The sequence below is a fragment of the Scomber japonicus genome, chromosome 16 (genome assembly GCF_027409825.1).
Source record: "Scomber japonicus isolate fScoJap1 chromosome 16, fScoJap1.pri, whole genome shotgun sequence".
Lineage (NCBI taxonomy): Eukaryota > Metazoa > Chordata > Actinopteri > Scombriformes > Scombridae > Scomber > Scomber japonicus.
In genome coordinates this window covers 1,466,177-1,478,676 of record NC_070593.1, presented here as the reverse complement: position 1 = coordinate 1,478,676, position 12,500 = coordinate 1,466,177, and the positions used below count along the sequence as shown (strand labels likewise).

Below are 12,500 nucleotides of genomic sequence, written 5' to 3'. Positions count from 1 at the left end.
TTTCCACCGGCTCCGTCAGGTTTAGCTCCGTCCTCTGCTCGGTGTTAAACTCACAGCGACGGCGTTACAGCAGCGGAGCTCTGAGAGAGAAACCTGCCTTTTAAAATTAAGTTGCACTGTTAATACAGTAATTACGGCAGCCCAATTAAATCTGACCCAGGCGGGGAGGCCAACCAGGAAGTAACTTAGAACTGCATTCTATCAAAAGGCCACCAGGGGGCGACCGTCTCTATACCACAGACTGTATAAAAGAAATGGACGTAACAACCGTGACGTCACCCATTGGTTTGTGGACTGCTGCTCGGAAGCCAATAGTTTCTAATCTAGGCAGCGCCATCTTGAACATTTCAGGTGCATGCTGGGAAAAATAAAAACACGGATTCTACTTATATGGGCATGAGGCGGGGCCATGGGCGGAGCGGGGAGGTTGCTATGGTTACGAGGGCTGGATCTCGAGGACGTTGGTCAATCAACCTGTCAATCAGGACGTAGCCACGCCCTAATGCATACCCTGCTTTATCGTCACATATAAAATCAGGGAGGCCAAAATGTCCCAAATGAACATCATACTGCATTGAAGAAGGCTTTAAACTAGCGATTGAGACCATAAACACATTTTGAAAACGTTTACTGAGGTTAGAAATCAAGTGAGAAGTTGGTGAATTCTCCATTGACTTGTATAGAGACGGTCGCCCCCTGGTGGCCTTTTGATAGAATGCAGCTCTAAGTTACTTCCTGGTTGGCCTCATTTCAGAGGACAGGAGCTCCTCGCCTGATGTATACACATAAAATCAACACTCTACATGGTGTCAAAAGCCAAAGAAAAGAGGTAGTTGGTTTTAAGAAGAGTTTTAAAATGAGACAGAGAGGAGGAATGTCTAATGTGCAGCGGCAATCCATTCCAAAGTTTTGGAGCTGCTACGGCAAACGCTCGATCATCATCATATTTGATCTTGTAATATCCATCCAAGGTTTCTTAATGCTATCTAACATTCCCCACCATGAGCTGCTGGTCATGACGGACCAAGTAAAGGCATGCTTAAACCTCGCGCTGGTCTGAATCGGTGGATGGGTTAGGACGTAGAAGTAGTACTGGGTGTGTTTTTCTCTTGGTTCGGTTCAAAAATCCAAAGAGAGCCAAACAGCATCACTAAAAACCAGGTGAGAGCATTCACTCCGAATACAGAGCGAATACGGGAAGAATTCAACGTTCTCGGTCACATTGATCGAGGTCAGACTTCTCCGGCGATCTGCCAGCAACCGTTTATTTCTCTTCTCCACGTCCCAGCATGCAAAGCGCTCCTGGCTACCGAAGCTGTTTAGCTCAAACTTGCATGGTTGCAGTCGGTCAGATTGAGGTGAGATCGTGTTCCCACCACAAACAACCGCTCCAGAGTCTGTTTGTGAGCTGACCGCTTCCTCTAAACGCTCCCTGTGTGGCTGGTCTTGGTCTGAGGGAGATTACCGAGTTCAGATCAGAGGCCCAAAAAAAACAGAACTGCACACGAAGACTATAGAAACATTTAGTGTTTCATAAGGAAGGAAGGAAGTTTATTGTCATTGTAGATTGTAGGAAGGAAAGGAAGGAAGGAAAGGAGGGAAGGAGGGAGGAAAAGAGGAAGGAGGGAGGGAAGGAAAGAAAGGAAGGAGGGAGGGAGGGAGAGAGGAAGGAAGGAAGGAAATGAGGAAGGAGGAAGGAAGGAAAGGAATAAGGAAGGAAAGAAGGGAGGGAAGGAGGAAAGGAGGAAGGAAGGAAGGACAGGAGTAAGGAGGGAGGGAGGAAAGGAAGAAAGGAAGGAAGGAAAGGAGTAAGGAGGGAGGGAGGAAAGGAAGGACAGAAGGAAGGACAGGAGTGAGAGAGGAAAGGAAGAAGGAAGGAAAGGAGTGAGAGAGGAGAGGAAGAAGGAAGGAAAGGAGGGAGAGAGGAAAGGAAGAAGGAAGGAAAGGAGGGATATGTATGTATAAATGAATGAAGTGATCTGAAGCCAGAGTAGAGCACAGTGAGAGGCTTGTTTCATCCGTACTGACGCTCTTCAGTTGTGGGATTGGCAGAAACTCTTCCTCTGAACATCTCGCTCAGAACAAAAGTTCACTTTACATCTCAGATGATGATCCTCCCGTTGTTCCCGTCGCCTCGGCAACGTCCTCACCGACACGCCGAGGCACACAGCACAAACATTTAGTGTTTCATAAGGATGGAAGGAAAGGTTAGAGGGTAGGTTGTAGATGTCTCTCTCATAGCAGCAAGAAGTAAGAAGTAAGCGTTACATCGTCTTTCTTTAAGTCAGAAGTAATCTTTGTTAACACTCCTGTTGTCCTCAGGTCAAGGACAGAAGGGAGGAAGGGAGGGCAGGACAGGAGGAAGGGATAAGGAAGGGAGGAAGGAAGGAAGGAAAGGAGTAAGGAGGGAGGGAGGGAGGGAGGAAGGAAGGAAGGAAATGAGTAAGGAGGAAAAGAGGAAGGAAGGAAAGAAAGGAGTAAGGAGGGAGGGAGGAAAGGAGGAAGTGAGGAAGGAAGGAAAGGAGTAAGGAGGGAGGGAGGAAAGGAGGAAGTGAGGAAGGAAAGAAAGGAGGAAAAGAGGGAGGAAAGGAGGAAGGAAGGCAGGAAGGAAAGGAGGAAGGAAGGAAGGAAATGAGGAAGGAGGAAAAGAGAAGGAAGGAAAGAAAGGAGTAAGGAGGGAGGGAGGTAGGAAAAGAGGAAGGAAGGAAAGGAGTAAGGAGGGAGGGAGGAAAGGAGTAATGAGGGAGGGATAGGAGGAAGGAAGGAAAGGAGTAAGGAGGGAGGGAGGAAAGGAGGAAGAGAGAGGGAAGAAGGAAAGGAGTAATGAGGGAGGGATAGGAGGAAGGAAGGAAGGAAAGGATTTAGGAGGGAGGGAGGAAAGGAGGAAGAGAGAGGGAGGAAGGAAAGGAGTAAGGAGGGAAAGAGAGGGAGGAAGGAAGGAAGGCAGGAAAGGAGTAAAGGAGGAAAAGAGAGGGAGGAAGGAAAAGGAGTAAGGAGGAAAAGAGGAAGGAAAGGAGTAAGGAGGGAGGGAGGAAAGGAGGAAGAGAGAAGGGGAAGGGAGGGAAAGGAGGAAGGAGGGAGGGAAAGGAGGAAGGAAGGGAGGAAAGGAGGAAAAGAGAGGAGGAAGGAAGGAAGGAAAGGAGGAAGGAGAGAGGGAGGAAAGGAGGAAGGAAAGGAGTAATGAGGGAGGGATAGGAGGAAGGAAGGAAGGAAAGGATTTAGGAGGGAGGGAGGAAAGGAGGAAGGAGGGAGGGAAAGGAGGAAGGAAGGAAAGGAGTAAGGAGGGAGGGAGGGAGGGAGGGAGGAAGGAAGGAAGGAAATGAGTAAGGAGGAAAAGAGGAAGGAAGGAAATAAAGGAGTAAGGAGGGAGGGAGGAAAGGAGGAAGTGAGGAAGGAAGGAAAGGAGGAAAGAGAGAGGAGGAAGGAGGAAGGAAGGAAGGAAGGAGTAAAGGAGGAAAAGAGAGAGAGGAAGGAAAGGAGTAAAGGAGGAAAAGAGAGGGAGGAAGGAAGGAGTAAGGAGGGAGGGAGGAAGGAGGAGGAAGTGAGGAAGGAAGAAAGGAGGAAGGAGAGAAGGAAGGAAGGAACTCAGAGTCACACAGCACCGGGACGCTGACATCACCAGCTGTGGATTGGCGACCGGTAGAAATGGTTCGGAGCTGGCTGTTCCCTCATCGTCCTCTAAACCACATGATGATACGTAGCGACATGATGCTGGAGCTTTATGAGAAGCATCTTCCTAGCTCCTAGCTCCTAGCTCCTAGCTCCTAGCTCCTAGCTCCTAGCTCCTGGCTCTGTGTTTATGATGCTGGAGCTTTATGAGAAGCATCTTCCTGGCTCCTAGCTCCTAGCTCCTAGCTCCTAGCTCCTGGCTCTGCTCTGTGTTTAGTACTTCATCATGAGCCAAAGCAGCGAGTTCCTCTCAGAGAACAGAGTCCTGGTTAAAGGAGCACAGCTGGATCAGGTTTGGTTTGGCACCGACCCGACTCGACTCTCATCCTTCACGAGGTGACAAGGACTGTGCTTGTTATTACTTTCAGTTTGCTGTTTGCTCTCTTTTCCATGAAGAGAACTCCAGCTTCTCAAAACACAGCGAACTCCGTCGAGTGTTTCAATCAGTCAAGAGCTGAAAACACCTGAAGAGCATTCCCCCCCCCCCCCCCCCCCCCCGAACCTTCAGCTCGGTAAGGAGGGAGGGAGGAAAGGAGGAAGAGAGAGGAAGGAAGGAAGGAAAGGAGGGAGGCAGGAATGGAGTAAGGAGGGAGGGAGGAAAGGAGGAAGGAAGGAAGGCAGGCAGGAAGGAAGGAAGGAAAGGAGTAACCCTTGTGTCGTCCTCCTCGTCAAATTGACCCCGTCCTTCTTTCCTTCCTTACCTCCTTCTCTCTTTCTTTCCTCCTTCCTTTCCCTCCTTTCCTTCCTCCCTTCCTTCCTTCTTTCCTTCCTTCCTTCTTTTCTCCTTCCTTTCCTTCCTCCTCCCTCCTTTCCTTCCTCCCTCCCTCCTTCCTTCCTTCCTTCCTTCCTTCCTCCCTCCCTCCCTCCTTCCTTATTTCCTCCCTCCCTCCTTTCTATCCTTCCTCCTTCCATTCCTCCCTCCTTTCCTTCATTCTTCCTTCCTTTCCTCCCTCCCTCCTTCCTCCCTCCCTTCCTTCCTCCCTCCCTTCCTTCCTTGACTCAAGGACAACAGGAGGGTTAAAAGAGCTCAATCATAAGCTCAGGAGAAGAGAAATGTTTTTAACCTGGATTTAAAAGTGTTCACAGTTGGGGCTGATTTCAGTTCTCTGCTGGTAGTACCTGAAGAGTGTTTCCCCCCAAACCTTCAGCTCTGCTCGGACACCTGCAGAAAGACTCTTGGTAATCTGTCTGATCAGCTGGTTTCATCCAACATTAGTAAAACACAGTACGGGCCAAGAAATAGAGGAAAGAAACCTCCCTGAGTCACAGCTATTAATCAATAACACTGTTAAACCTCTGATAGAAACTCCTGCAGGGTTTATCCATTATCAGTGATGTCAGTTTGGAGTTTCCAAAGAGGAAAATGTTTTAAAGTTTGACAACTCGAACTCTGAGTACATATTCAGCAACAGCAAACTGACTGATAAATGAGTAAGGAGGGAGGAAGGAAAGGAGTAAGGAGGGAGGGAGGAAAGGAGTAAGGAGGGAGGGAGGGAGGAAAGGAGGAAGAGAGAGGGAGGGAGGAAAGGAGTAAGGAGGGAGGGAGGAAAGGAGGAAGGGAAGAAGGAAAGAAAGGAGGAAGGAGAGAGGGAAGGAAGGAAGGAAGGAAGGAAAGGAGTAAGGAGGGAGGGAAGAAAGGAGGAAGGGAAGAAGGAAGGAAAGGAGGAAGGAGAGAGGGAGGAAAGGAGGAAGGAAGGAAGGAAGGAAAGGAGGGAGGAAGGAAGGAAAGGAGGAAGGAAGGAAGGAAAGGAAAGGAAAGGAAAGGAAAGGAGTAAAGAGGGAGGGAAGGAAGGAACTCAGAGTCAAACAGCACCAGGACACTGACATCACCATGGCGAACATGGACAGACTCGGATCTATCAGCAGCCGAGAGGGAACATGAAACCGGAAACACGCTATCATGCATCATGTGACTTGATGTGTGTAATCTGTGCAGTTTAACACAGCGGCCAAACTGTGTAATTACGTCACATGATGCTGATCGGCCCCAAAACTATTCCATATAGATAGATAGATAGCCTTCAGAAACACCACCAAACATTGAACAATATACACACACACACACACACACTCACACTGTACAAACACCACTAAACATGAGCAACATCAAAAAATATTCAGTGTATTGATTTTCAGAAGTTTATATTGTATTTTTGATCTTTTGAGCAGACCTAGGATGGCACAGGCGGGGAGCTCCGGTCCTCTGAAATGAAGCCAACCAGGAAGTAACTTAGAGCTGCATTCTATCAAAAGGCCACCAGGGGGCGACCGTCTCTATACAAGTCAATGGAGAATTCACCAACTTCTCACTTGATTTCTAACCTCAGTAAACGTTTTCAAAATGTGTTTATGGTCTCAATCGCTAGTTTAAAGCCTTCTTCAATGCAGTATGATGTTCATTTGGGACATTTTGGCCTCCCTGATTTTATATGTGATGATAAAGCAGGGTATGCATTAGGGCGTGGCTACGTCCTGATTGACAGGTTGATTGACCAATGTCCTCGAGATCCAGCCCTCGTAACCATAGCAACCTCCCCGCTCCCATGGCCCCGCCTCATGCCCATATTAGTAGAATCCGTGTTTTTATTTTTCCCAGCATGCACCTGAAATTTTCAAGATGGCGCTGCCTAGATTAGAAACTATTGGCTTCCGAGCAGCAGTCCACAAACCAATGGGTGACGTCACGGATGTTACGTCCATTTCTTCTATACAGTCTTTGGGATAGTAGTGTCACTGAGGAGACCTAGGATGGCAGTGTCACTGAGCAGACCTAGGATGGCAGTGGCAGTAAGCAGACCTAGGATGGCAGTGTCACGGAGCAGACCTAGGATGGCAGTGTCACTGAGCAGACCTAGGATGGCAGTGTCACGGAGCAGACCTAGGATGGCAGTGTCACTGAGCAGACCTAGGATGGCAGTGTCACGGAGCAGACCTAGGATGGCAGTGTCACGGAGCAGACCTAGGATGGCAGTGTCACTGAGCAGACCTAGGATGGCAGTAGCAGTAAGCAGACTTAGGATGGCAGTGTCACGGAGCAGACCTAGGATGGCAGTGTCACTGAGCAGACCTAGGATGGCATTGTCACTGAGCAGACCTAGGATGGCAGTAGCAGTAAGCAGACCTAGGATGGCAGTGTCACTGAGCAGACCTAGGATGGCAGTAGCAGTAAGCAGACTTAGGATGGCAGTGTCACGGAGCAGACCTAGGATGGCAGTAGCAGTAAGCAGACCTAGGATGGCAGTGTCACTGAGCAGACCTAGGATGGCATTGTCACTGAGCAGACCTAGGATGGCAGTGTCACTGAGCAGACCTAGGATGGCAGTGTCACTGAGCAGACCTAGGATGGCAGTGTCACTGAGCAGACCTAGGATGGCAGTGTCACTGAGCAGACCTAGGATGGCAGTGTCACTGAGCAGACCTAGGATGGCAGTGTCATGGAGCAGACCTCTAAAGGGGGGGGCGACCAGGAGGATCCTAACCAGGAGCCTAAAACACCTCAGCTGGCTCCTTTCCATGTGAAGGAGCAGCAGCTTTACTCCTAACCTCCCCCGGGTGTCTGAACTCCTGACCCTCTCTCTAACCCAGACCCAGACTCTCTGCAGAGGAAAGTCAATAGTAAAGTTAATAAAAGAGAATTTAAGGAATAATCCAATAAGGGCCTTTTCTCACGTCTCCACACAGCTGGACACTGATTGTTCCAGAGGTTATAAAAACAGCTGAGGGGACGACGTGACAGCCTCACTCTTTCTTTCATCCCTCTCTTTTTCATCTCCCGTCCACCTGAGAGGTTGTGATAGATATTTGAATCATGCAGCTCATACATCAGTGGAGAGAGCAGACAGGAGTCCAGGATGTCTTGTATTGAAAAGGTTTATTTACTTGATCAAGGAAAAACCCAAAACCTCCATCACCACCCGCTCTCTCTCTCTCTTCCCTTCCTCTCCTCTCATCGTTTTTCTTCCTCCTTCTATCTGCTTGAGTTTCTGACGGATGTGGTGGGATTTCATTTGTACGAAAACAACCACACACACACACACACACACACACACACACACACACACACACACACACACACGCACACGCACACACACACGCACACGTTCGCTCTCACGTGGCTCGGCGGTTGTGTAATGGTTCGGCGTTTCCCGCTGAGCTGCCAGTCATTCACCTCCTCCAGCAGCATCACGCAGCAGCAGCAGCAGATAGGCGGAGAGAGGAATGTTTTCTTCTACTAAAACAAACCAACACTGTTTAAATCCTTCAGGGTCACATTACCTTTCAGTCTTTAGAGAGAGAGGAAAGGCGTGACTGCAGATTCCTCAACATTAACCCTTTATAGGACACTCATTGAAAGGAAGGGAGGAAGGAAGGGAGGAGAGAGGGAGGAAGGGAAGGAAGGAAGGATGGAGGAAAGAAGGAAGGAAGAAGGAAGGGGGATGGAGGGAGGAGAGAAGGAGGGAGGGAGGAAGAACAGATGGAAGTAAGGAAAGGAAGGAAGGAGGACGGAGGAAAGAAGGAAGGAAGGAAGGTAGTGGGGAGGAAAGAAAGAGAGAAGAAGGAAAGAAGGAAGAAGAAAGGGGAATGGAGGAAGGAAAGAAGGAAGGGAGGATAGAGGAAGGGAGGGAGGAAGAACAGATGGAAGTAAGGAAAGGAAGGAAGGAAGGACGGAGGAAGGAAGGGGGGATGGAGGGAGGAGAGAAGGAGGGAGGGAGGAAGGACAGATGGAAGGAAGGAAGGAAGGAAGGACGGAGGAAGGAGAGAGGAAGGGAGGAGAGAGGAAGGGAGGGAGGAAGAACAGATGGAAGTAAGGAAAGGAAGGAAGGAAGGACGGAGGAAGGAAAGGAAGAAAGGATGGAGGAAATGAGGAACGAGGGGAGGGAGAAAGGAAAAGAGGAAGGGAAGAAAGAAGGCAGGCAGGGAGGAAGGAAGGAGGGAAGGAAAGGAAGGAAGGAAGGAAGTCATTTAGTCATTTCTGAGGTTTTTATATCTTATTATAACCAGAAAAAGATCCTTAAACCTGCCGTTATAGTTCATTATTTGGTGTTTTTGTACTAATTAGCATTCACTTCCTTCCTTCCTTCCTCCCTTCCTCTTTTCCTTTCTCTCGCCCTCCCTCCTTCCATCTTTCCTTTCCTTTCCTCCCTTCCTTCCTTCCTCCCTCCTTTCCTTCCTTCTTCTTCCTCCCTCCTTTCCTTCCTTCTTCCTTCCTACCTCCCTCCTTTCCTTCCTTCTTCCTTTCCTTCCTTCCTTCCTTCCTTCCTTCCTTCCTTCTTCCTCCCTTCCATCCTTTCCTTCCTTCTTCCTCCCTTCCTTCCTTTCCTTCCTTCTTCCTTCCTACCTCCCTCCTTTCCTTCCTTCTTCCTTTCCTTCCTTCTTTCCTTTCCTTCCTTCTTCCTCCCCTCCTTCCTTCCACCCTACTTCCTTCCTTCTTCCTCCCTCCTTTCCTTCCTTCTTCCTCCCTTCCTTCCTCCCTCCTTTCCTTCTTTCTTCCTCCCTTCCTTTCTTTCCTTCCTTCCTTTCCTTCTTTCTTCCTCCCTTCCTCCCTCCCTCTTTTCCTTCCTTCTTCCTCCCTTCCCTCTTTTCCTTCTTCTTCCTTCCTTTCCTTCCTTCCTTTCCTTCCTTCTTCCTCCCTTCCTTCCTTGACTCGAGGACAACAGGAGGGTTAACTAGTGAAATAAATAGTAAAAAGCACCAAAAACACTATAAAAACCTTCACATCCAGAAATATGAAGAATAAAAGTTTTAATGCAGATTTTTTGGGTTTTACATTTGCATCCATAAAAAATGTGTATCAGCTGAAAGGAAAGATGCATTTTATCTCCATGTTTGTAAACTGTGATCTGGTTAAAAGAAACTTGATCACTCACTTTTTCATCTGCAGGAAATGTGTTGAAATAAGTATCATCGTGCTGTTTCTCTGTTTCTGACCAGTTTGTGTTGTCTTGTGTGTTTTTGCAGTCGGACCTGGAGCAGTATAAGACGGCTCTGACCGACGCAGGCTGTGACCTTTCACCTCTCAACTACATCAAACAGTGGAAGTAAGTCTAGCTGCTGTTTTATTTATAAGTTCGTCTGATGGAGCGGTTTAGTTTCACCCAGTTCCCCCGCGGCGCAGTTAGATGCTCCTCCATCCGTCCGTCTCTCCGCTCTGAAGAATTAAAAGAAAAATTAAAGTATTTAGATGTTTGGTTTGGATGCTGAAGCGGACAGAGCAGCGTGTTATTCAGTCATGTTTATCGGAGGATTTGTTATCATGTTGAGTCATTTTGGATTCATCCTCTCCTTCTTTCCAGGGCATTTACCAAGATGGCCGCCACTCCAGCCAACTATGGCAACAGTGGAGTCAAACCCATGGGGTGAGTCAATATTATCTTGTTATTATCATTGGAGGCGTTTCCTGTTGGATTCAGCAGCAGCAGACGTGTCTAACATCACAAAATAACTGCAGATCTCCACAGTCTGAGGGGAAATGTATGAGGAGGGTATATCGCCATGGTAACAGGGTGTATATCACCATGGTAACCTAAGTAATTCACCATAGTAACAGGGTGTTTTATTGCCTCGGTAACCTGGGTAAATCACCATAGTAACAGGCTGTATATCGCCCTGGTAACCTGGGTAAATCATCATAGTAACAGGCTGTATATCGTCTCGGTAACCTGGGTAAATCACCATAGTAACAGGGTGTATATCGTCTCGGTAACCTGGGTAAATCACCATAGTAACAGAGGCTGTATATCGCCTTGGTAACCCAGATAAATCACCATAGTAACAGGCTGTATATCACCTTGGTAACCTGGGTAAATCACCATAGTAACAGACTGTATATCATCTCGGTAACCTAAGTCATTCACCATAGTAACAGGGTGTTTATTGCCTCGGTAACCTGGTAAATCACCATAGTAACAAGGTGTATATCGTCTTGGTAACCCGAGTAAATTACCATAGTAGCAGGCTGTATATCATCTGGGGTAACCTTGGTAAATCACCATAGTAACAGGCTGTATATCATCTCGGGTAACCTGGGTAAATCACCATAGTAACAGGCTGTATATCATCTCGGTAACCTGGGTAAATCACCATAGTAACAGGCTGTATATCGCCTTGGTAACCTGGGTAAATCACCATAGTAACAGGGTGTATATCGTCCTGGTAACCCAGGTAAATCACCATAGTAACAGGCTGTATATCATCTCTGTAACCTGGGTAATCACCATAGTGACTGGCTGTACATCGCCTTGGTAACCCGGGTACAGCACCATAGTAACATGGTGTATAGCGTTTTGGTAACCTGGGTTAATCACCATAGTAACAGGCTGTATATCATCTCGGTAACCTGGGTAAATCACCATAGTAACAGGCTGTATATCGTCTCGGTAACCTGGGTAAATCACCATAGTAACAGGCTGTATATCGCCCTGGTAACCTGGGTAAATCACCATAGTAACTTGCTCTGGCTCTTTAAATGTGACTCTAAAGGAACAGTGAAGGGACATTTTTTTTTTTTTAGTAGTGTAAATTAAACTTGTGATTTCTTTCTGGATAAAATCATTTAGATATTTTGTAGATGTGAAACTAGAATCTCTAACAACCGTCTGATGACATTTACTGTTGCAGCTGATCACGTCGACCACCCTGATGTATAATAATGAGACTCTGTTGTCGGTGTTCCTGTTTTAGACATTAAAAAGCTGCTGAATCAGAGGAAGGTGCTGATACATTTAATACAGAGAGAGAAGAAGAAGAAGAGTGAGGCGGTGTAGCTTGTTTAACTGGTGACAGAGTGATAGTTACTCTGTGTTCAGCATCCATCATCTCAGTCTCTGGCCTGGTGATCCACTTTAGAGAGCAGGAATCTTGTTTTTCCACTTTACGAACAGAGGTGATGTCATTATCCAGACATTTATAATTCAGCAGTTTTTACATCCTGATCTTTTTTTATTTAACTTCTCCTCAGTTTTTAATTTCTCCAAACTGTTTAAAAACCCTTAGATGCATAAGTGTTATTCTTCAAAATCTCTGCTGCTAAGGTTCCCTCTTAGGAGCCAAACACGTGCTAGGTTGCCCTCCTGGTTGGCATAACACTCGAAACTGTGCTCTTGGGTGGCAAAAACATGCGCTAAAGTGCCCTCTTCAGTGACGAGAACGTGCTGTATGTGCCCTTTTTTTTCTTTTCAACCCCTGCCCTTCAAAAAGTCTGTGCACGCCGCTGGCTGGCTTTACTAAACTAGTGTAATGTTAGCTGGCTTAGTAAGCTAGCTAACATTACACTAGCTTAGTAAGCTAGCTAACATTACACTAGTTTAGTAAGCTAGCTAACATTACACTAGTTTAGTAAGCTAGCTAACATTACACTAGCTTAGTAAGCTAGCTAACATTACACTAGTTTAGTAAGCTAGCTAACATTACACTAGTTTAGTAAACCAGCTGATATTATGCATTTGTTGTGTAGAGACTCACTATACTCATAATTCCTTGTAATAAAACCTAACCTGTTATATGATTATTGAATATTGATTGGTGTGTGTGTGCGTGCGTGTTTGTGCGCGCATCTGTGGGTGCGTGTGTGTGTGTGTGTGCGCATCTGTGGGTGCGTGTGTGGTGCGCATCTGTGGGTGCGTGTGTGTGTGTGTGTGCGCATCTGTGGGTGCGTGTGTGTGTGTGTGTGTGCGCATCTGTGGGTGCGTGCGTGTGTGTGCGTGTGTGTGTGTGTGTGCGCATCTGTGGGTGCGTGCGTGTGTGTGCGTGCGTCTGTGGGTGCGTGTGTGTGTGCGCATCTGTGGTGCGTGTGTGTGTGTGCGCATCTGTGGGTGCGTGCGTGTGTGTTGCGC

At 47.4% G+C, this 12,500-nt stretch overlaps 2 protein-coding genes across 4 annotated transcripts in view; one reads left to right on the top strand and one right to left on the bottom strand.

Annotated features, from left to right (window-relative positions):
- Positions 1 to 12,500, bottom strand: part of ehd4 (EH-domain containing 4) — a 223,137-nt gene that overhangs the window by 119,546 nt on the left and 91,091 nt on the right. The window lies entirely within an intron of this gene.
- scfd1 (sec1 family domain containing 1) overlaps positions 1 to 12,500 on the top strand; it is a 47,098-nt gene that overhangs the window by 27,414 nt on the left and 7,184 nt on the right. For all 3 annotated transcript variants that reach the window (XM_053335954.1, XM_053335955.1, XM_053335956.1), the window contains 2 exons: positions 9,628 to 9,707; positions 9,963 to 10,025. In XM_053335954.1, the coding sequence (XP_053191929.1) occupies positions 9,628 to 9,707; positions 9,963 to 10,025 (143 nt within the window). The remainder of the gene's footprint in view (positions 1 to 9,627; positions 9,708 to 9,962; positions 10,026 to 12,500) is intronic.